Source organism: Trachemys scripta, chromosome 4 (assembly GCF_013100865.1).
Source record: "Trachemys scripta elegans isolate TJP31775 chromosome 4, CAS_Tse_1.0, whole genome shotgun sequence".
NCBI lineage: Eukaryota > Metazoa > Chordata > Testudines > Emydidae > Trachemys > Trachemys scripta.
This window is the reverse complement of record NC_048301.1, coordinates 82,315,923-82,338,914: the sequence shown is the minus strand read 5'-3', so window position 1 is coordinate 82,338,914 and position 22,992 is coordinate 82,315,923. Positions and strand designations below refer to the sequence as shown.

Below are 22,992 nucleotides of genomic sequence, written 5' to 3'. Positions count from 1 at the left end.
TCAAAATTAAATGAGACCATGATCTTGATGGAATCCTCAGAGTTCCCAGGCCTTTTGAGAGTGGCTGTTGCACTTAAGAGGTTTAACTGTATGAAGACTGAAGTATTTTGTATCCCAGAATATTTTTCTGTCACAAAATCTGCACATTTTTTAATTGCCCCCTGAAAACCGAATGTCCAAATGGTGTTCTTGAAGGTGGATGCTGAGGAAAGGAGTGATCCCATCTGGGCTCTTCCCTCATCAACAAATGAACAATGAGTAAATTATATCGTTACCATTAGCTATGTTATTACTATGCTCGTAAACCAAGAGAGACTTTTGTTTGGTCACCCCAGCCTGGCTCCCTATTTAAAGTATTTATCGGCTGCCTTCCAACTCGGGCAGATTGGGAATTGCTGGCCAAAGTCAGAATATTGCCGGAGTGTAAATGACTTCAGAATTTGGCCTAATAATAGGCAAAAATCTTGGGCCCAGTTTGTCCCCTGAAGGCACTGGCTTACATTAGATAAAGTATGGAACTGCCCTATCCCAGGAGGAGTTCTAAGACAGCAGGTTCCTGCAGGTTTGAAGGACAGTAGGTTGATACTGCAGAAAGAGATGTACTTGGGCCACATTCAACAAGACCCAAGAAGCCCTAAATATGTGGAAGGTGCTTCTGGTGCAGGATCAGAGGAAGAGGGGATGATGCCTCTTTAAATCAGCCTACCCATTCCAATAAAAACTGACCTTTTAGCAGAACTTACATATTTTTCATGCATCCTGAAGGATTTTGTTTTAATCTGGTCCTAAGACCTTAATATTGAGTCTATTGTAGGCTGAAATTAATTGCACTCTGAATGTTATGAGCAGGTCAAACCTTGTAATACTTTGAATTAAAACCTCACCATATGGTATGACCACATCCTTCAATTAACATAACTGTAAAGATAAGCCCCTCACCTAAGACAAAAGGCATATGTGAACCCACCTAGGAGCTTTTGCTGAGTGTTGTTTTAGGTCCGGTGTGGGTGGAAGGAAGGAGAGAAGGCTAAACAGACAGAAACAGGGAGAGACAGAAGCCTGGTCTACACTTAGTTAGGTCAACATAACAGAGCGCTTAGATATCCTGACCTAATCCCTGGTGTAGACACAGCTAGGTCAGTGGAAGAATGCTTCCCATCACTGACTCCACTACACTACAGCAGTATGGTGGCACAGCAATGGTGATGTAGCTATGCAACTGTAGCATCTATAATGTAGAAATGGCCTAATAGACAGAGAGAGAGCCAAAAGGAGCAGCTCCAAAGCAGGGTGTCTGACCCTGGAAGAATCTGGAAGGAGTTTTTCAGGCAGGGATGCAGGCTGAAAAGAGTGTTTTTGATGTTTATGAGCAAAAGAAACTGTTTCCTGCTATTTGATTCCTTTTGCATTTAGAGACACAGGACTATGCACATTTTTTGTAAATAAACAAAACTGCATCAAAGAACTATCTGTTACCAATTTCTGCTCCCAACTGGGATATCCCAGGGCCGCAAACTTTGACTAGCCACTCGGGTCAAAAATGGTAACGATATGTAGTTCTCTTCATTTGAAGATGGCCTCTTTGTGAACACAATTGTGTTTCCCCCAAATGCTTGCATCCACTGTTTTATGTACCAAACAAACTGCAGATGCACATATTGCAGTTGGACATTGAACTTTTTGATTTGCAACTGATGGCCAATTGCTTCCATTTGCACCAGCAATTTATTACAGAGGAAAGTATTTCTTGCCTTAAAATTCTGCCTGCTAAATTAAAAGCCATAAAATGAGCAAGGGCCCCTGAACCTTTGTAGTGTAACTGCTGCCATTAGTATTTACTGTGAAAACAAGTAAAATCTATTAGCCAATTTCTCCCCTTGTAGTTATGTGTGCACATCCAAAGGCAGAATTTGGCATTGTGTGAGAAACGCAATGTATGAGAAAGGCGTATAAATAGTGTTATGTATTAATATTTTATTAATATTAATTTTTTTGTATTTACCCTGTTGAGTCTAGAATTAATAAAGAAATGATTGATTTAGGGTTCTACTGGAATTGCAGTTTCAAAGGAGTTTCTAGCATCTCATAATACCAGTGTAAATAGGTTTTAATTTGCAGTGAATTATTCCAGTCTGGAGTACATCCCTTTGTTACCATCAAATTGCAATGAGACATGGGCTGTACATGAGAAAAAAATCAAACTAAGCAAGGACTGAACCCGGTTCCCTGTCAGGGCCGGCTCCAGGGCTTTTGCCGCCCCAAGCGGCCCAAAAAAAAAAAAAAGCCGCGATCTCGATCTGCGGCGGCAATTCGGCGGATGGTCCTTTGCTCCGAGCGGGAGTGAGGGACCGTCCGCCGAATTGCCGCCGAATAGCTGGACCTGCTGTCCCTCTCCGGAGTGGCCACCCCAAGCACCTGCTTGGCAAGCTGGTGCCTGGAGCCGGCCCTGTTCCCTGTCTACTATCCACTTGCATTTTTGGCTCAGCTACGTAGCCAGCTGGCTCCTGTTAGTCTCTAGCTAAGCTGATCTCTTTCTCAGATGATGCAAACTTGCAGCCATAGATAAGAGAAGTGAGAAATGTTTGCACATGAAATTAATCTGCTTATCAGAATTAAAATACAGATGTCTTTGGTGAAGGACAGATGATCTTACTGGAGATTAGCCTACAAAGGGGGGAAATCAAACCCCCAAGTAGCTCACTTATGAACTAGAGTGCTGGTAATTAGATTAAATCCCAGTCATTTTATCTATTTATTTCTGACCAATAAGACTCCAACTGGTCAATCAACAGAATTGCAGGTGTTAACTTGCAAAATCTTTGACTAAGTGGCACAGGAGGCAGTCCTCAAACTCTCATGTGTTTTGAGGATAAGATGTTCTCTGCTCTGTACAAGGAGAAACAATGTGAATGTGGTTTCTTTTAATGTTTGGTTTGTTTGGTGTCCTTGTATGCAAGTGTACTAATTATTCTTCTTCCCTCCCCCATTGTTCACAGTTATTAAACTCGCTGTGTCAGGATCCAGATGCCAACTGCAAACATGGACTCTATTTTAGAGATGGCAAGAGGAAAGTGGACTACATCTTGGTTTACCATTACAAGAAATCCTCAGTCAGTAAGACGCTCACTAGACGAATTCATCACAATGATTCAAGTGCCCGAAGTATCAAACAGGATCATCAGCTTCCTGGGAAGGGCGGGCACCTTGACGTGGGAGAAAGTGAGCTTCACATGGACTATCACGAAGATGATAAGAGATTCCGCAGAGAGGAGTATGAAGGCAACCTCATGGAGGCTGGTCTGGAATTGGAAAGAGATGAAGATGTAAATAAACTTTTGAACTCTTATCTTAATAAGATAAGTAAGGGCCAAATACTGAGAAATATCAAGCAGTTCCTGAGAACTTGAAACCCCTGTTGATTCTAGTGGGAGTTACAGATGCTCATGGCCTCCCAGTATTTTGGCCTTTATTTTTTTTATAGCACCCTCAACTCCCTTTCATACCAGTCATCTCAGCAACTCACTGGGTCAGCCCATAGTGTAGTTGATCTCCCAGTATATAAAAGTGAATGTTTTAAAAAAGTTAAATTCATATTTTAATTTCTCAAGAAAAAAAAATGCGATGCAGGCTTCTCATTGCGTTTTCATCGTCAAGGAATTGAATTACTCTGAGCATTTAGTGAAGAATAAAACTGGAACACTTCTCGAACTGTCTTATCTGACATTTTCCAGGCAGATAGATATTTTCTAGAAAAATATGGGTGATACAAGTATACAAGTGTAATGTTCTTCTAGATCTTAACTGCCTGAAGTCTGCACTAAACTAAGATAGGTATCAACAGCCCCAAAGAGCCTGATATGTCAGCTGAGAGCAGTAACACGTAAACCCTAATAGTTGTGAGAAGAGTACACTTTACCTCAATTTTTGTCTTTGCATAATAGGATATAACTATTGCTGCTTCATAAATGTAATATAACACAAACTGATAGCACATTTTGAAACCACTGGGAAAATGTTACTCTATATGCTCAGTAGCAATATTCAGATTCTCTCAGCTATTCATATTCTATATAATGTCCATAGCATTAATCAACTTCATGGCCTAAACAAGCAAATATACTGTGAACACATTCAGGACAGTAGCATATATAGCGTCTCATGGTGTGGAGGGTCTGAATAGAATCCCCTTAGTTGTTCACACACTCCCCTCTCACTTAGTCCACACAAGGCCCTCCATGCAGACACTACAGGTTTCTGTGGGTTGGGGTGGGAGGGTGACCAGACAGTGGCATGGAGAAGTCTTTATCTAGCATTGTTCCAAGACAAACCAGTTAAGAAATTCCCATGGAAATGAGTTCTGACCCTATTAATATTAAGCCCCACCATCCCTCAGGACCTGTCTCTTATTGTCTATGACACCCCTCCCCTCTCGCCCCTGAGAGATAGTGGGGGGGGGGGGAAGGCGAAGGAACAAGGTGGCAGAGAGGCATGGTTCCTGAGGGAGTCCTACTGCTGGGGAAAGAGAGAAGCCAGGGGAGTACCACAGAAGGGCCAGCCATCAGTGAATGCCCTGGATATCTTTGCAGATGGCCAGATGTGTGTAAGTTTTCTCAGCGGCTCTCCGGATATCCATATATTTTGGAGAGCCCTTTCTCCTACCTAAGGCCGGCAAATCCTGCCTTCTCTCCCTCAGGAATTCAGTATTTCCCTCTAATTGTACCCCTCTTATGGGTTTGTCCTGGCCATAGCTTTCTCCCCCTGTTGGAGAGGAACTGAGGACAAAAGTGGAATGGATGAGGACAGAAGGTATAGAAGAGGTGACCAGTGTCAATCATTACAGTATTTAATACATCTCAGAGTTAGGCTTCTGAACATCATGGTCTTTTAAAACAGCAAAAACATTAATACAGACATGGGGGGCGGGGAATTGTCATGGAATTGCTAAAAGTGATCTTTAACTGATCTACATGGTACTCTTCATAATTAGCCTCCTTGTTAAAATATGTAGAATTTTTTTTAAATCTGTAATTTAAGAGACTTTTTGAAAGTTCTTAAGATAGACCCACATCAAACCTTGAGATATGAACATCCCTGAACTTCTTGGACTGTTCAAAATCAAGATGTGAATTTGACCTAACCCTTAGATTGAACAACTTTCTATTGGTGTGTTTAAACTATTGACCTAGATCTGAAGTTTCTCATTTTAGGACTATCTCTTGAAAGTTCATGTTATGGCGTATCCTTTATTATAACAGAAGTCACTGACGCTTTAATATTACAGCTAAAACTGAGCCTGAAAAAAAAACTCCAGCTTCAAACACCCCTTGAACTTAGTCAATATCCAAACTGCATCTAAATTCTGTGGATTGGGCCCACCTGTAATTCCAATCTGTTTGAAAAAGAGCTTACACTGAAATTGTCACATTTCAGTTTAGCCTCCAAAGGAATGAAATCTGTTCATGGGGGCCTTGTGTAAATGGTCTAGATTAAGTGCGGATTTCAGATGTTATTTCATCCTTCCACTATAATTCGAGATCAGTGATGCTGTACATAACTCCTTTCACCTGCACAGCAAAAACAATGTGTTCTATTAAAAGACTGTTTGACTATGTAAAATGATTGGGGGTGTTTGTGATCTGCTGCCAGTGTGATTAGCAGAGATAGCCATGGTCAGATTCATTTCAAAGGAAGCAACTATGTTTTAATTAACTGATCCAGTCAATATGTCTGAGGTTGCAGAGGGAGAAAGTAAATATTTTGTAAGTTTTATTTACAAGATCTAAAAGCTGGGTCTTAGATCTGTGCATTAAAAAATCCTCAATATGTCCATTAAACATTCATGAATGTACAGATAGGACAAACCCTGGAAAAGTGAAATGAGTTTCCATTTCAGGTTCTATATTCCCAAATGTAAGAAACAAGAGTCTTCCATCTAATTTGCAAACTACCATAGTAGATTGGCAATCTCTTTGTGCCAAGTCATGCAGATTAAAATAGTTTACACAGCAGGGTGTCCCCACCTATGATACATAATACTACTTTAAATAATGTTGAAGGTCTTTGAGTTCAAACTAGGACATCATGCATACCCGTCCTGAGGGACACTGTCCTCTCAATACAAGATATTAAAACAGAAAAGAAATGTACAGAGATGAGAGCCACAGGGATCTACGTCAACTTTCATGTCCAAAGCTTGAGTGTAAGGCAAAATGCTTGCAGCCACTTGCTTGAGTCTGAAAGGCATTATTGGGAGAGCCATGAAGTCACACTGCAGATCTTTAATATTAGTAAAAGTGAGCACTTGTTAAAAGGAAGATCTATATTAAGTTGCTTAAACTCTCTTCTGTGAAGTTAACTCATAAATGTTTTTGAAGCTATGACACATCGGAGGATGGCAACTATTTATGTCCCCTGAGTAATGTATTTCCAGAAAGCAGGTGCAGAGTATTGCAGGCTGAAAACAAGCTTTTATACTTGCATAAGCAAGTACAGCAGCAAGAATGGAAAGATAAAGCCAGAAAGATTGAAGTCTTTTGCTGTTTAAAACTATACCTCAGTTTAAATGGAATAGCCTGTTGGTGTGATGAATAAGAACCATTCACTCTAATTCTTTGAACTGGTAAGGGGAGAAAACGACTATCACAATATAATGTACATTTAAATACATGTGTATCCGACAAGGGCCTGAAGGATCACGGGTGGCTGTAAGTGTTGGAAAATCTCTACCGCATATGGTTGAGGATGACAAGCACAGGAATCGGACAAGGCACTCTCCTTTTGCTCGTTGCACACCTTCCTAGGATTCCCCTTTTCAGTGGCATGATGGCATCTAGACAACATTCTATTTTGGGGGGGAAGGAGGAGGAAGGCATTTTTTTCCTCATGCATATTTGAAGTTTCCAGCACTTCCACTGCACACGGGAACAAAAAGGCCCAATACTGTTATCTGTCATCTTTGTGAGTGTATATATACTTTCGAAAGCATAGAATCACCCCAGGTTCTTCCTTGCTTTGTGTTACAAGAGAGTGGTTATGCTTTTGAAGATTCCTGTTCTTCAGATACCTGTACTACTGGCTTTAAAATTCTCGGCAGACTTACTTGCCTTTGCACATAGATAACACAGCTGTTCATGTGAAAGCGCCTCCGTTTATGTGCATGCCAGAGATGAAGCAAGTAGGTACTTCAACAAGGAAGTCAAATCTTCTCCGCAGCTTTTAGGACACACGGTACAAAAATATCCGAAGTCCCAAATATTACTTGTAAACTTGGCTGCCAAAGGAAGACAGAAAATAGATGGGAGCAATTCCTGTGGTCTGTATGTGTTAATGAGCTCCATGGCTTCCTCTTAATGCTAACTGCTGATTTTGAAGCCTAGCAGTGTGCCTCGAATCAAATGTCACCGGTCTGCTCTTGTGAAATGCATTGGCATGTCCTATCTGTTCCACTTTGCAGTTACATACTGCACTCCGTACATGCAGCTCAGAAGCTGCAAGCATGGACTCTCTCAGCAGCTGAGTCACTACTGGGGTAGTGAGGAACATGCCACTGAGAGCAAATGTTTGTTAAAAATAAGTTGTATAATAGAAAAGATGAATGAACTCCAACTCTGCACAATTCAGCAGGGACAGCCAAGCCCGTCCCCTCTATGCTAGCATTTGGAGGGCTGGGGGCAGGATTGTTATAGGAACCAATACAGCAACTCTTCACATAGTCAGCTATGCTGGCTTTAGGACTGCTATATGTCAGCCATACAGTACAAAGTAGCCCTAATGCAGGGAAGAATCCTGACCAATGTATGAAGAAATTGGATATTTTCCTATAAATCTTTCTGTAGTGTTAATATAAAAGTTTACCATTTAAGCTCATATGTATACAACAGCTCTGCAGATGATGCATTTTTGCTTCTTTCTTACAAGAAGACTGTCATTCTGAGCCTTAGAGGCTCTGAGCATATGCTGTGAGACGCTGCTGACTATCCTCAACTGCATTTACATCAATCCATTTAATACCTTGCACAAGATGCTCAAACCTCACAGGCTCAGGCCCTTTTGGGTATGTCTACAACCCTCCCACCTCGCCATGTCCTACAGCCCAGCCCCCCCATGAGCCCAAACATATACATCACAGTTAAACAGTCCCTAGCCTGTGAGCCCTGAAAGCCCAAGTCAGTTGGCATGGGCCAGCTGTGAATTTTTAATTGCAGTGTAGACATACTCTTGTCTGATTCAAATGTGAGTGACTGGGTATATTTTTCTTGTCCATAGCAAATACCTTTCATTTTCCAAACAACTCTTATTTTCTCACTTTAAAATAAGATAATTTTTCTACCTTGGGATAATTATTTTGTAGGAGGACAATGGCGTTTCATGTTTGTGGTTTGAGCACCTTGTGGACAGTAAATCAGATGATTTATTCAATGATAATATTGTAGGTATTTAGAAGCAGTTGTTTCCCAGTTTTGTATTAAACAAATGAGATTTATAATGTTGTCTGTTGTGGACTACTTGATTCCTCAATGTGATGAAACCGGAAGAAAAATAGCATCTTATTTTATTTCATCTGAATTATCATCTCTCTCTCTTCCTCTTTTAGACTAAAATACATGGGGTTGGATTCGTAAAAATACATGCACCTTGGAATGTTTTGTGCCGGGAGGCAGAATTTCTGAAACTCAAGATGCCCACAAAAAAGGTTAGTGATCATTTTCTTTTTCTCCAAGAGTCACACCTACACACACACACACACACACACACACACACAGCAGTTATGTAGGGCTTTTCATCCTCCCAGTACTTTACAAGCGTTAACTAATCCTCATAACAACTTTGCGAGGGAGATAAGAATTCCTATTTGCCTTTCACACCTAAGGAAATTGAGGAGGAATGCCTAATTAACCTGTCTAATGCTACAGAAAGAATCCTGTTCATAACTGGGAACAGAAATCAAGAGTTCCTAGCTCCTGGTCTTATTCTTCACATGATACAAACGAGTTTGTACGGTATTTCATACCTTCAGTACCTTTTGAAATGGTAGATTGCAGCTGATAATGGACTCTTAAATATACACTATGTGGAATGTTTATTTTTTCTTACTCCAGCAAAGTCCCAATCCTGAACACACATGTGAGAGTAGCATTTTGCAAGCAAATAGTTCCATTGAGCTCAGAGACTACTCATGTGCATAAAGTTAATCATGCATGTAAGTGTTTGCAGGGTCTGGAACTAAATTAGCTTAGAATAAATTACCCTTTGGAATATTTGAAGTATCATTATAAAAGTAATATTGTATTTTCTCCAGAGACCAAAATTTAAATAATCTTTGATATGTAGCTGTACTATTCAGTGAACATAACTTAGAGGTGGATTAATATTTAATGATATCTTAAGTGCCGGTTCCAGACACTGCAGAGAAAGAAGTCTCTAATGGAACAAGAGACAGCCTCAAAGCCCAAAGTAATTTATTGCAAGTAAAACTAAATTTAAACTTTTGGTTTAAATATTGTATTAGTGGCATCCTAGCCCACTTATCACTTTGTTTACTTTAATTATGTTTCCTCTTTTGTTAAGGCCATTAAGCTCCTTGGAACAATGGTATCACATAGGAAAGGGCATTTTTGTCAAACGAGTGAGTGAGAGGTTTCTAAGCTTTCAGGCATAGTCCAGTTATTGCCTGTACTAGCAGAAATGAGGAATGAATTTTCACTTGGCTGCACCTAGAAATGAGCTCAAACCAAACCCCTTCATCTAGACACCTCAGGTTTTTTGTATCTGGCTTTAGAGTGGAACTTTGTGGTTCAGGCTGTGAAGTTTATTCTTTTCTTTTATCTTCTAATACAATTCCTATATAACTTTGTCTCTTGTTTGGTACCAAAGGCCCAAATTGCCCTTACTGCAGTGGTGAAAAGTAGATCCACTGTGGTTCCATTACATGGAATGGGTGCGATGCTAACAGCCCATGATGCAGGGCATTCACATGCAAGCTTCCCTGGGCACCCTGGAGGTCAGAAGTGTGCTCCTGATGTGGTTACCACTCATCAGTTCTTGGGAGAAGGAATCCATTGCTATGTGGATCTTCCAGTCCTTGCTCTCACCCCACAGAGCAGCTTACAAAGGCCACAGAAGTTACTTCAACCTTTAAGCTGCTGTAGTGGCCACAGAGTAGCTCTATGGTTTTAGCTCTGTGAAGCAGTCCAGCTTTATCCTTTGGAATGAATAAGGGGCAGGATTTGACTCTTAGGGAATAATTGGACTCTGAGTTTGCCTCAATTTGCCCCTTTCACAACCTGTCCATCTGTTTCTCAACCTTTTAAAGAAGGTAGAGCAATAGCACACTGCTCCTTATTAGTTTATTTGAGTGTATTTATTTAAATGATGGTTTTATTCCTTATACTTCAGTAGCTTTTTATTAATAATTTGAGAGCAATACTGTATTAATTGTTTATTTCCTTCTTCTCAGGTGTATCAGATAAATCAAGCCCATGGTCTTTTGAAAAAAATTAATTCTGTAATTCAAAAAATAACAGACCCTATCCAGCCAAAAGTAGCAGAACACAAACCAGAGACAGTGAAACGCCTCTCTTACCCCTTCTCCCGGGAGAAACAACACTTGTAAGTGAAAGCTTCGTCTAAATTAACCGTTTGCATCAACAGGATCAAGCCTTTGTAATACCACTTGAGACACAGTCATGAATAGGTTAATAGAAAAATGTGCATCAGAACTGATATTGCAGAAGTGATCATTAAAATGGTCACTTTTCCTTTTCATAATAAGTTAAATCTTATCTAGTTCACTGTGCAGGAATTGGGCTTTTTAAGAATCTCTGTGTGGCATTTGTGTTCATTTATGTAGCAGCCCTCCTGACCAGAGTAACAAATATGTCTTTTTGACTTCAAAGATAAATTTATATCATAATACTTATGGTTTTACTATGGTCCTTTTCACTGCAAAAATGAAGTGTTCAGTAAGATTTGTAGATAGGAGTGTGGTTTGATAAACATAACTGATTGCCCATATACTATTAAGGAGGCTGGTAATACATGTATTGTGTACCATCTACAAGGGGAGGGCCTGATTTGGCTCTCCTTGAAGTCAGTGGGAGTTTTGCCATTGATTTCAATAGGAACAGGTCTGAGCCCATTATGAGATCTCAAGAATAATTGAAATTGTGTATATATGCATGTAAGGAAAAATGGAAAAAGCAGAGGCTGGCAAAAGCTTTTTGTCTCCTCTGGAAATCTTTGGCAAGATCATTCTACAGGCCCTCCTGGTGTCTCATCCCAGGAGCAGAGAGGTTTTAAGAGGATGTGGCTCCAGGAGAAGAGGCATGGTTTAATATGTATACCCACACACAGCTCCCCAGAGCAAATAATAGTCTTTGGGCACAGCATTTCCACCACACAGACATTTATTTTTACCTTTTAGTGGACACAGAACATGAAAGGGAGCTGTGCAGTAGGATGGTATCAGGCAGAATATGGGTGCATGTAAATGACATGTTTGCAGACTGTCACCTTTGATATATGCCCAGATTTGTAGAAATTGACCTGATATGTGAATTTATAGCATGAGGGATGTTCATCCAATAAAATAATCAGATGCCCGAGTATCACAAAGAGTCAGATTTAGTAACTTGCACTTGGATTGAGAAGGATCTTACACATGTCTAGTCTCACTTTTTTTTTTCCCCAAGGAATAATTACGGAATAAAGGAGGCAAACACTGGGCCAGCGTGATTAACAAAAGAACTCTTGGCTAGATCAAAAAAAATCACTGGGTGAAATGCTAGGTCAATGTTATGCAGGAAGTCAGAGTAGACGATCATAACGGTCCCTTTTGGCCTTAAAAATCTATGACTCTATAAAACCAATGAAACCTGTTGCCAAACCCCCTAAACTGGGAAGTTTGGGATGGGCATTTCTTTTAGAAGGGATATTAGATTAGATTCATTTTATGTTTATTCATTGACAACAACATTCATCACAAGCAGTAAACATTACTGCTCAGCAGTATCCCTGGGGTAAATGAAAAGAGGTCACCAAGTGTAGAAAATTATAGGCAGTTTTTTACTAATGAGCAATCTTTTTTTTTTTTTTCTCCTTTCTAATGTTTTAACAGATTTGATTTGTCTGACAAAGAGTCCTTTTTTGACAGCAAAACTAGAAGCACGATAGTAAGTATTGTATTTTAAAATAATTTACAGCAGGGGTATTCCCTGTGGGTTTCAAGTGCTCCTTTGCTAGTTTTAATCCAAACTCCCAGTACCAAATGTCACTAATTGTCAATGACAGAAATTGTTTAAATAACAGAATGAAGCATTTCCAGGGCGCAGTTCTAGTGTGGCTGCTAAATACTGTTTGGGATTAACAGTATGCCGCCTTTTGCACAATAACTCAGTTTTGATTCTATTAGGCTTTGTCTACACTTACAGTGGTGTGTAGAGTACAGGCACTACATGTGTAGAAACATGCCGCTGTGAAAGGCAGGGTGTGTCCACACTTCTGACTGCAGTGTGTAGCTACACGTAGCAGTGAAAGAGTCTGGCAACGGAGAGGCAATGAGGTGTCTTTCCTCACTGCTTCCTGCCTGCCAGAGCCTTTCAATATTGCCGGAGCCTTTCACTGCAACTGGGAAAGTCTCTGGCAGCAGGGAGGCAGCGGGACAATACACTGCTAAAAATAGCAGCGAAGACATGAGAGGCGCTGTCTGGGCATGTAGAGAGCAGTGTAGGCTACATTCACCAGGGATTCAGGCATTTTGGGCACTTTTCTCTACTCCACTTGCCTAAGCTGTGCCTCACCGTTTGCACTGCTGTTTATACACATGCTCACTTTGCATGCAGTGTCTGTACTTTACAAACCACCAAATGTGTAGACATACCCTTAGAATCTCAATAATGCTGGGACACCACATGGACTCATGGATAGAGCACTAGATGGGAACTCAGAAGATCTGGATGCCTTTCCTGGCTCTGCTACGGGTCTACTGGGTAACGTTGGGCAAGTCACTTCCCCTTCCTGTGCCTATATTCCCCCATTTGTAAAGTGAAGCTACTGACCTCCTTTGTAAAGAGCTTTGAGATTTACTGATGAAAAACACTATCTAAAGAGCTAGATATTACTGACACTGGTGGATATTTTTAAAGCAGCTTTGGGCTACGGAGCAGAATTTACATTTAATTTTTAAAATATTATCTGTATTTAACAACGACAAAAATGACATTAAACCAATCTTAATAGGAACAGAAGTCACTGAATTTCAATCAGAGTTGTCTGAATGACCATTCTCCCTTAGTATATTAACTTGTGACATTCACATCTATGGTGCACTTTAGTCAGTGCTAGGGTAGATTTTTCAGAACTCTAATAATATTTAGCAGGTGTATAGACTCTTTCATCCACAGAGTTCTTTACAAAGGAAGTCAGTATCATTACCTCCCATTTTACAGATGGTGAAACTGAAGCATTTGGGAGTGAAGTGACTTGCCCAAAGGTACACAGTGAGTTGGTTCAGAGCCAGGAATAGAATACAGATTCTGCCTCCAGATCTGGTGTTCTGTTCACTAGACACACTCCCTCTTCTACTGCTTGTTCAGCATTTTATAAATTTGCCCTAATTTACACCCCATACAACTCCATTGCAGGATTTAATGCTCTGTGTGTAGAAGTGCCATAGGGAGACAAGGTGAGTGAGGTAATACCATTTATTGGACAAACTTCTATTGGTGAGAGAGACAAGCATTCAAGCTCTTCTGAAGAGCTATTATTATTTATTAATTGTTTTGTGCCACAGATGTGCAATGCAAATAAAGACATAGTCCCTGCCCCCAGAGCATTTACAATCTAAGGACTAGATTGTGCCTTAGGCATGTCAGAGGTAATGTAGTCTAGTGGATAGGGTACTGGATGTGGAGTCAGGAAACCTGGGTTGTATTATAGGCTCTGTTACTGACCTATGATGTCACCATGAGCAGGTAATTTTACCTCTCTGTGTCTGTGTTTCCTCCTGTCTTCTGTCTGTCTTGTCCATTTAGTTTGTAAGCTCTTCTGGGCAGGGTGTCTCTTGCCATGTTTTCACAATGGAGTTCTGGCACTACAAAAATACAGAAAATAATAATGGGGTCCCAAGCTCATTTGGGACCTTTAGGTGCAAATAATAATAGAGGAATGATTCCTCTGGGGCTCCTCTAACTTCCTGCCCACTTGTTTCCTTGCTCATCTGCTGTATAGACCCTGAGTAGTCACAATATAGCCCTAAATTAAGAAAAAAGCAAAGGGAGGAGATGAAAGGTTTGGGCAGGGAACAAGGATGAAGACCATATGATCAAGCAGTCCCTTGAGAAGCTAATGCATGTGTCTCAAGAAGAGTTATTATGTTTGTTGATGAATCTAGATAGGACTATAGTTTATAACATATAATGATTAGTGAACATATGAGACTATTGAACTGATTTCTCTAACAACCCCTCAGCTCAACCAAGTTGCCATATGTGAGAGTGAGAGCTCAACCAAGTTAAGAAATATTTAAGGGATAAGGTGGGTGAGGTAATAACTTTCATTGGACCACCTTCTGTTGGTGAAAGAGACAAGCTTTCAAAGTCCACAAACTGAAAAGTGTGTCTGCTTCACTAACAGAAGTTGGTCCAATAAAAGTTATTACCTCACCCACCTTTTATCTCTTTTATCCTGGGACCAACACAGCTACAACACTGCAAACAGTAAGATTTAAGGCAGAATGACAGATGGGAGGAAGGTTGGCTAGTGGATAGGGAACTTGATTGGGCTTCAAGAGACTCCAATTCAATTTTCAGTTCAACTACAGGTTTCCTATATGAACTTAGGCAAGTCACTTAGTCTATTCTGTGTCTCAGTTCTCCATCTGTAAATGGTGTAGGATGGGGAATGGTGTAAAGGAGAGAGAGAGCAGGCCAGCATCCTGAAGAAACCACTTTGTGGTTCTCCTGAGTAGACCGGGTAAAGGGGCGTAGGGTGCTGTCCCTCACAGGGTTTGTTTATTTAATTCATTTTTAATTACAAAAGAATTTCCCCTAGCCTCCCTCCAGTCCAATATATGTTTCATTGTATGAGAGCACATCTCTTTACTGAAACAACAGGGGTGAGAATTCAGCCACTCAGGCTTCCTGGTGGAACATACAAACATGTTCAACAATAAATTAAATCATAAGCGAATGCCATTTTTGGCACTGAAGTCATAATGCCTAGGAAATTTTAGTGTCAAGTTATTTTATTATGCAAAAAGAACAGGAGTACTTGTGGCACCTTAGAGACTAACAAATTTATTAGAGCATAAGCTTTTGTGGACTATAGCCCACTTCTTCAGATGCATATTTTATTATGTAACTCAGTGACTGACAAAATGGTGAGTTTTTGGAGCTTTGCCTACATCTAATGGACCAGATCCTCAGGTGGTAAAATATGCACAGCTCCATTTTAGTCAATGAAGCTACGTCAATTTACACCAGCTGAGGATCTAGCGCTATATGCCAGTTTATTAACATACAAGATCCTTGTAGGAAAAGATCTTTAATCTGGGATCTATGTGTTTCCTATGGTGCCTATGAATAGCATCACTATCATACCGAACAGTTAATTCTAACCCACTTCCCCTCAAACAAATAAAAATCACATATCTTACTAACTGACAGTTTAGTCCTCAAGCTTTTTATTTCTTTCTACAGATACTGTATATGAAAATAACATTCCTTAAATCATAATAATATCAAGCTTTTAATAGAGAACATTGATTTACTAGCTGTGACCAACAGCTCAATTGTGCCAAAAACTTTTATTTGGGTTGTACTCTGAAAAAGATTCATTTGCACAGAACATCTTGATGTTCACTGGCAGTATCTCAAGTAACTCTTTCTTTTCTTCCATCTTGTTAATATAGGTTTATGAAATATTGAAAAGAACAACATGTACCAAAGCCAAGTATAGCATGGGTAAGGAACTTTATGTAGGTTTGAGTTCAACTTCATTTTCAGGTGTCACAAATGTTTGCAAATTGCAACCGAAGGGATGGTTTGTTTGTTTGTTTTGTTTTTATCCTCCATATTTTGATTTAAATTCATTTAGTTTAGTTATTGTGTTTATGATTTATGTTTAGTCAGGAACATTTTTCATCTGTAAAGACGTAGATTCATTGCTGTAAACCAATTTTATGGTCAGATCTTTAAGCAAATTGTAAAGCAAAATTAATATTTTCAGGCACAAAGAAGTCATTCACAAAGGGACTGGATGGCAGTATAAAACACTAAGATATGGCCCCGCAACTAATAATGTGTGATCGTTTCTTGATCACTAGGGGTTCAATCCTATCCACATTGAAGTCAATGAGAATATTGCCATGGACTTCAGCAGCTTCAGGATCACAATCTAGATCCAGCCACATAAGTCCAGTCTATTTCAATAGTCACCTAAAATTGTTTTCATCTGATAGCTCTTTAAGGGCTTGTGTGAAATGGTCTCAGTTGACAAGTCTTCAAAACTCTACCATAATTGGCCCTTATTGGCATTCTTCACTAACTCAGCAGAGAGACCACGTATGGGAGTGGGCCTGGGGACTAGATTAATCCCTCATCACTAGAAGTAGAGGTAGTCTCTCCAGTTCAGTGATTAATGGAGGTGTAATATGGGGAAACTTACCCTACTGCTGCCTATGGATGTGGGATTTTAGCCTTCAGAACTGATCCAACTGTTAAATTCAATAAACAGGAAGAAATAAAAATCAGGTCACCCTGATACAGACCTGCTGACCATGTATCCCTTCTTCAGCTGTTTTATAGTCTCTTTAACACTGATTATGATATGCAAGGATCCACTAAACTATGGCACTGATGTGAATAAATAGCTCATAATATACCAAATCATGTGCGGCAAAAACTAAATTTCCTCATGTCCAGTCATCTCCACACCTGATATCACATGGAAGAAAAAAAAATCAAATGGAAAAACTGGCAACTGTTAAAACATTCATTTGTCCACAGGTAGTTAAATACAAGTATGGAAACTTGAATTACAGGTAGCTCTGAACAAATATTGACAAAAATGCTATTAAGAAATCCATCAAATAATGGAGGGATGATTAAGCCAGAAGTGCTTTGTATACTCTGACTTTGCAATTTAAGTCACAACCTACAGTGTACAGGTGGCGAGTCCTTATATACCTTAAGATTGCTTTGGGTGCAACCAGGCACTGTTCCTGTTGGGAAATCCAAATTCAGGAGTGGCCTCCCTTTCTCAAAGCTTCTGCTGGATCGGTTTCATAGCCGAAATAACGAACTTGCACTGTGGCAGGGGGAAGTCCCACAGCTCAATGTGGAATCTTGTCCTAGAGTTGGCTGCTTGCTTGCTTTCCTGGTCAGAAACAGGAACAACATTAACAGTTACATGAATAAGGAAAAAGATGTTACATTTTTGGGTCCCCCTCCTTCTACCGCCTTCACCAGATGTGGGCATGGAAAAACCACACACACAGTGCATGATATAAAGAGGTGATTGGGTCACGTAATCAGTGGGTGTAAATCAGTGTGGTTCTATCTGACCTTGTATGTTCGGTCATTATATAATCAAAGAAAGTTTTGGAACAGATTTAAACAAATACTAGTAACACTGGGATATATTGGAAGTGCTTTCCTCTGAACTTTGCTGCCAAGTAGAAAAAACAAAGCTGCCCAGTGAACACTCTAGTCTTTTGCTGTTTATTAGTGCATACTTGTGAAACTGCAAATTGTAGTCCAAAACTTTTCATGTCCATATATAGTAGGTGGGGTGCTCAAATCTTCAGCAGTGCAGTCACTAGAGCTGAGCATTACCTGCCTGCTACCCATTTCTAACTGAAGGCAGTGTGAAACCTGCAGGTAATTCTTACTACTTGATAATTGTGCAGTCTTGGTAGGATTTTTTTTTTCCCCAAGCATGGCCTTGAAAAGTGCTGAGCACCTCTTGAGGGTTGAGGACACTCAGCAACTCCTCCAGCAGTCACTTAATAGATCATTTGTAGATCAGGGCCTCAATGAGCTTGTAAAAATGCCCACAGTACCCAGGGCCACCCAGAGGATTCAGGGGACCTGGGGCAAAGCAATTTTGGAGCCCCTTCCATAAAAAAAAGTTGCAATACCATAGAATACTATATTCTCATGGGGGCCCCTGTGGGACCCAGGGCCTGGGGCAAATTGCCCCACTTGCCCCACCCCCTGGGTGGCCCTGACAGTACCAAAAAACACACTCATGCTCTTAAGGTATATCGACATTGAAGAGCATATCCATGTCCATGGATGGTAAGGGGGTTTGAGCATGTGTCAGAGGCCGTGACCACATGATACTGTAGACCAGTGGTTCTCAAACTTATTTGATCGGGCCCCTTCTTTGTGTCTGTAGTTGTTTATTTCCCCCCTTCCCCCCAAGTATATATACCACCACCCAGCACTGAAGGCAAAGCAAAGAGTAGTGTCTGCTGTCTGGACACCCAACTCTGAAGGCAGCGCTGTACCAGCAGCAGCACAGAAGTAAGAGAGACCATGTGAAAAGTGATATTCATCAATACTTCGGCACTGCTGCTGCCACCTCGGGGCTGACAGCCAGAGCCCCGCCACCTCCAGAAGATGGATGGGGCCAGGAGAGAAGGAGAGCCAGCCTAAGTGGTGGGATTCTAGCTGTACACTTTATCCCTGCCTCCTGGGTGTGCACAGCTCTTCTGCATGAGCCTCAGCCACGCGGGGCTGACAGCCAGAGCTCCTAAAAAAAAAAAAAGCACACAGTTCGTGCCTCCCTTGTCACATTCCCATGCCTTCCTTGGGAGACCTGCTCCATTGTTTGAGAACTGCTGGTGTAGACATACCCTATATTTCTCTACATCCAGATCCATGCTGTTATGTCAGTAAGAGATCAATAAACAATTGTCTAGATAGAACACACCATAATATGTCGTTTTTTTGTTTGTTTTGTTTTCTCTTTGTAATATTCTTAAACTCTTATTATACACATTGACCTAATTTTGATCAGGTGATAATCAGCTTAGCTCTGTTAAAATCAATGGAGCAATGTCAGTTTACACCAACTGAGGATGTGATCTTAAAAGTCATCGTTCAAGATTAGATAGCAGAGTCACCAAACATAACTTCAGTGGGTAACGAGACCCATTCAAAGACTTGTAGAAACTCCATATTTGGCAGTAGCTATATTAATGCCAACAGCTATAATAAAACTTACAGTATCTAGAAATTATATACCATAGCCTCCAAGGATCTGTATCCTGCTAAGCAGTCTTTGGAATTCTGTAGCAAGATGAGATTTCTAAGTGCATTCTTCACCCATTGCACAATTCTAACTATATGTATAACTTCTCCTGTTACGTCCTCACTTCTCTTAATTTATCACAAAATTAAAGAATGAGGTCATTCTCCACAAGGCAGAGAATAAACTCCTCAGAGCTCCCCCCATCCCACACACGTTACAGATGCAGCATTAACTGCTTTAAGGCTCATGTATGTAACTAATAGACAAATGTGTAAACAGGGACAGGAGAGGGAAGAAAGACGGAAACTACCCTTTTAAATAAAAGATGGAAATGTGGTAAATATGGTAAGTATTATGTGAAGGTCTTTGCAAAGACTTTCCCTACAACTTTGCTAACCAATCTGAAAAACTTTGAGTGTATGATGAGTGCGTATGTATTAGGGTTGCCAACTTTGTATTTCAAAAATAAGAAACTGTTTTCTTAGCACCCCTTTCCTGCCCCTCCTCCTGATAGTAGTAATACTACTAATAAGCAGTACTCACCGACATTTGCCTGGGGTATTCCTTGCTGCCTTTTGCAGCACTCAGAAACTTCTGACCTTCTTCTACAAAGATTTAAAAATAAGGGACGTCCCTTATAATAAAGAACTGTTGGCAACCCTAGTAGGTATGTTCCCTTACACAATCAATCCAGCCATATTCTTCTTACATCCAGCCTTTTTGCTTTAAAATCTGCAGCCTTGCTCTTCAAATCAGACTGACTTTTCAGAAAATGTCATTTATTGTAATGACTCATTTCAAGTCATTGTCTCCTAATTCTTCATTCTCAAACATATGACTTCCTCTTACTCTCTGCAGTTTTCCATTTTGTAAAATGAATCCTGTTTAATGATCTGTGTGAATGAAAATGAAACTATATGGAGAGGAATTAGATGGTGGCAGATTTATTAGCTAACCAAATGAGTGCTATTTTGAGGGAATTCTTAAGCAATGTTGGATGTTAACTTGAGACCGTCCAAATTTAAAATTGTACATCGCTATTATTTCTTTCTTTCAAGGAATCACCAGTCTGCTTGCCAATGGAGTTTACAGTGCTGCATATCCTTTGCATGATGTAAGTGATCTTGGAATATATTTTACATTTCTACAAATCTGACACCAAGAAATCCTTAGTGTGTTATATATTAATGGCATCATCCCAAACATCTTTAGTGTTTCACAAGCTTAATTTACTGCTCTGCTTTTATAATGAGTTTCCACAACTTGTACAGTCTTTACCTGTCAGCTGTGTTGGCTTTTAATAATACCTGCCAAGTTAGTTCCCTGGTCATCAAAAATGCTATTTTAATATAAAGTTAGTGGAGTTATTAACGTGGCTTGGCAAATTAAATACTTTTGCTAGTTTTTGACCTTCTGCTCCCAAGGACTCTGGCACTATGGTGAGGAAATGTATTAATATCAGTGACTCCAAGTGGCTAATTTCCTGGTCTACATTCCCCTGGCATCCCCCTATATAAACAGGAAATGTCAGTGATTGTATGTATAATGGGTTGCCATTGGGAAAGTGTCCAAATACTTTAATGCACAGTGCCAGTAGGGACTGGTAGGATCAGAGGACAGTAAGGAATTTTATAGGGAGTCATTTACCACAGGTGCACTGGTGTGGATCTATATCAGGTTGGTAGTGACCCAAAGATTTCATCCTCTGACTTGATAGCCTTATAAAATGACTTGGGGATCACTATTCATGCCAAAGTGGACTGATAGGTACACCACAGTTAGCATTAACTGACACCCTTACTCAAGAGACTGAGAAGTGGATGGCGTTGAAACATTACAGGAAGGGGCCATCTGTAATAGGCTTCGTTAATGTCAACAGAGCAGTGCTTAATGCCCCTGCTGCATCTGCTCTGTGAGTGTATAAAAGATCGTGGTGTGAAGATGAAGTAACATCATGGTGGAAAAGGCCCTTTGAACCTCATGATCTTCTCACTTGCAGGGGGTTTAAAACTAATAAAACTTCATTGACTTGAATGGGGTTATCACTGGTTTACATTGGTGTGAATGAAATCAGAATCTGGCCTTTTGTCTATCTGGCATTTATCACAAGCATCTACTATAGAGATACTATTTAGCGTTCAAAAAGATTAAATAAATTCCACTTCATGTACATGCTAATGTTCTGCTGTGCTTTATTAGACATGTAGACAGATTCTGATAGCCACTGATATGTATATTTTATTTGTTCCATAATTGTATTCCTTATCATATTTAGAAATGGCCCCAAATCAAAGCCCCAGACTTAATCACCCCTGAGCTTTGGGACAGTTTGGATATGGGTTAGCCATCTAAGCTGGTCTCCTCTTTTTATAATGCACGAACTAAACCCCAAATATCACTCAAATGTGGGCCTATCTCTAATCATATTCTTCCCTTAACGTTTTTAGGCTGCCTTTATTACTTATTCATTTCTTTTACCCAGTGACCAACTTTATAACTTTTTCTTAATGTGCTTGATGACAGAAGACAAAGTGTGCCATGAGAAATGACCCATATAATGCAGCATTATTTTACAAATTGCCTTTCTGTTTTTGATTCATTACGTGAGTGGGATACATGGTATGTGAGACGCATAGCAGCGCTGGGTGTGACTTGTTGGGTAATGCAATTTTTCTTTTTTTTAAAGGGTGACTACGAAGGTGAAAATGTTGAGCTCAATGACAGAAAAGTAAGTTGATATATGCGATTCAGCAAGTTCTCAAGAGTGTTAGCCTCACAAGTCACATTGGACTTTTGAATTGGACATTTGCCAAGATTTCCCAGAAAATATCATGGAAAGGCAGTCAGTGCCATATAGCAGAAATATTTCTAAATGTTACTCCAACATGGATGTGAATAAATTACCCTATGTAACAATGGTGCATTTCACATCATCATAGGAAATATGTCAGCATTTACATTCTAATTTCTCTTAAGGTTGCTGTGACATTAAATACAATCTGGACTGATGGACAACTGCGTCCCCTCAATTCTCCAACCTGGGGTGCCTTTTACACTGCTTTGCTGTGAGAGCAACCATTCCTGGCCTGGTCACACATACATATATAAATCACTCCCAGCTATTCTGCATGAGTGCTATAACCAGCCACCCATGAATTATACTGCAGGGCAACACCAGCAAACTCTTAGTCCCAAACTTTCCCCCAGAAATGTGTGTCTTGTACGGCCTAGCACTTTCCTGGACAATACAAGCTCATATAAAGTATATAATTTCATTAATAGAAAAGGATCTGCACAAATCCTGTTAACCCAAATTAAGTTTCCCAAACACTTCAATCCAAACACCCACTGGTTTAGATAAAACAATAAAGCAAGTTTATTAACTACAGACAGATAGATTTTAAGTGATTACAAGTAATGAGGCATAATAGTCAGAATTGGTTACAAAGAAATAAAAGTAAATCACAACTAATTTAACAAGCTATGTGAACTCAAAGCAAAGGGTCTCTCTCTCACCACATGTTCTATCAGTCTTACTGGCTGGTTCTTTCAGCCAGGATCCCTCCCCAGTCCCATGATGCTTCCTTTGTCCTTCAAGTATTATTGATGCCATAAGTAGAGATGAAGGGGGAGAGAAATTGGGGCATCGGTTCCCCATTCTTTAGTCTTTTTCCTCTTCTTTGAACCAGCTGGGGTTCAAGAGACAAAGTCTTTGGGAATGGAAATCTCCAGCTGTTT

At 40.1% G+C, this 22,992-nt stretch overlaps 1 protein-coding gene across 3 annotated transcripts in view; it reads left to right on the top strand.

The window, feature by feature from the left end:
* The window catches only part of ANO1 (anoctamin 1), a 116,148-nt gene that overhangs the window by 47,762 nt on the left and 45,394 nt on the right, over positions 1–22,992 (top strand). For 2 of the 3 annotated variants that reach the window (XM_034769755.1, XM_034769758.1), the window contains exons 4-11: positions 2,997–3,323; positions 8,594–8,692; positions 10,457–10,608; positions 12,116–12,170; positions 15,908–15,959; positions 19,534–19,599; positions 20,313–20,368; positions 21,941–21,982. In XM_034769755.1, coding sequence (XP_034625646.1) covers positions 2,997–3,323; positions 8,594–8,692; positions 10,457–10,608; positions 12,116–12,170; positions 15,908–15,959; positions 19,534–19,599; positions 20,313–20,368; positions 21,941–21,982 — 849 coding nt within the window. The remainder of the gene's footprint in view (positions 1–2,996; positions 3,324–8,593; positions 8,693–10,456; positions 10,609–12,115; positions 12,171–15,907; positions 15,960–19,533; positions 19,600–20,312; positions 20,369–21,940; positions 21,983–22,992) is intronic. The other variant, XM_034769756.1, reaches the window with a different exon arrangement.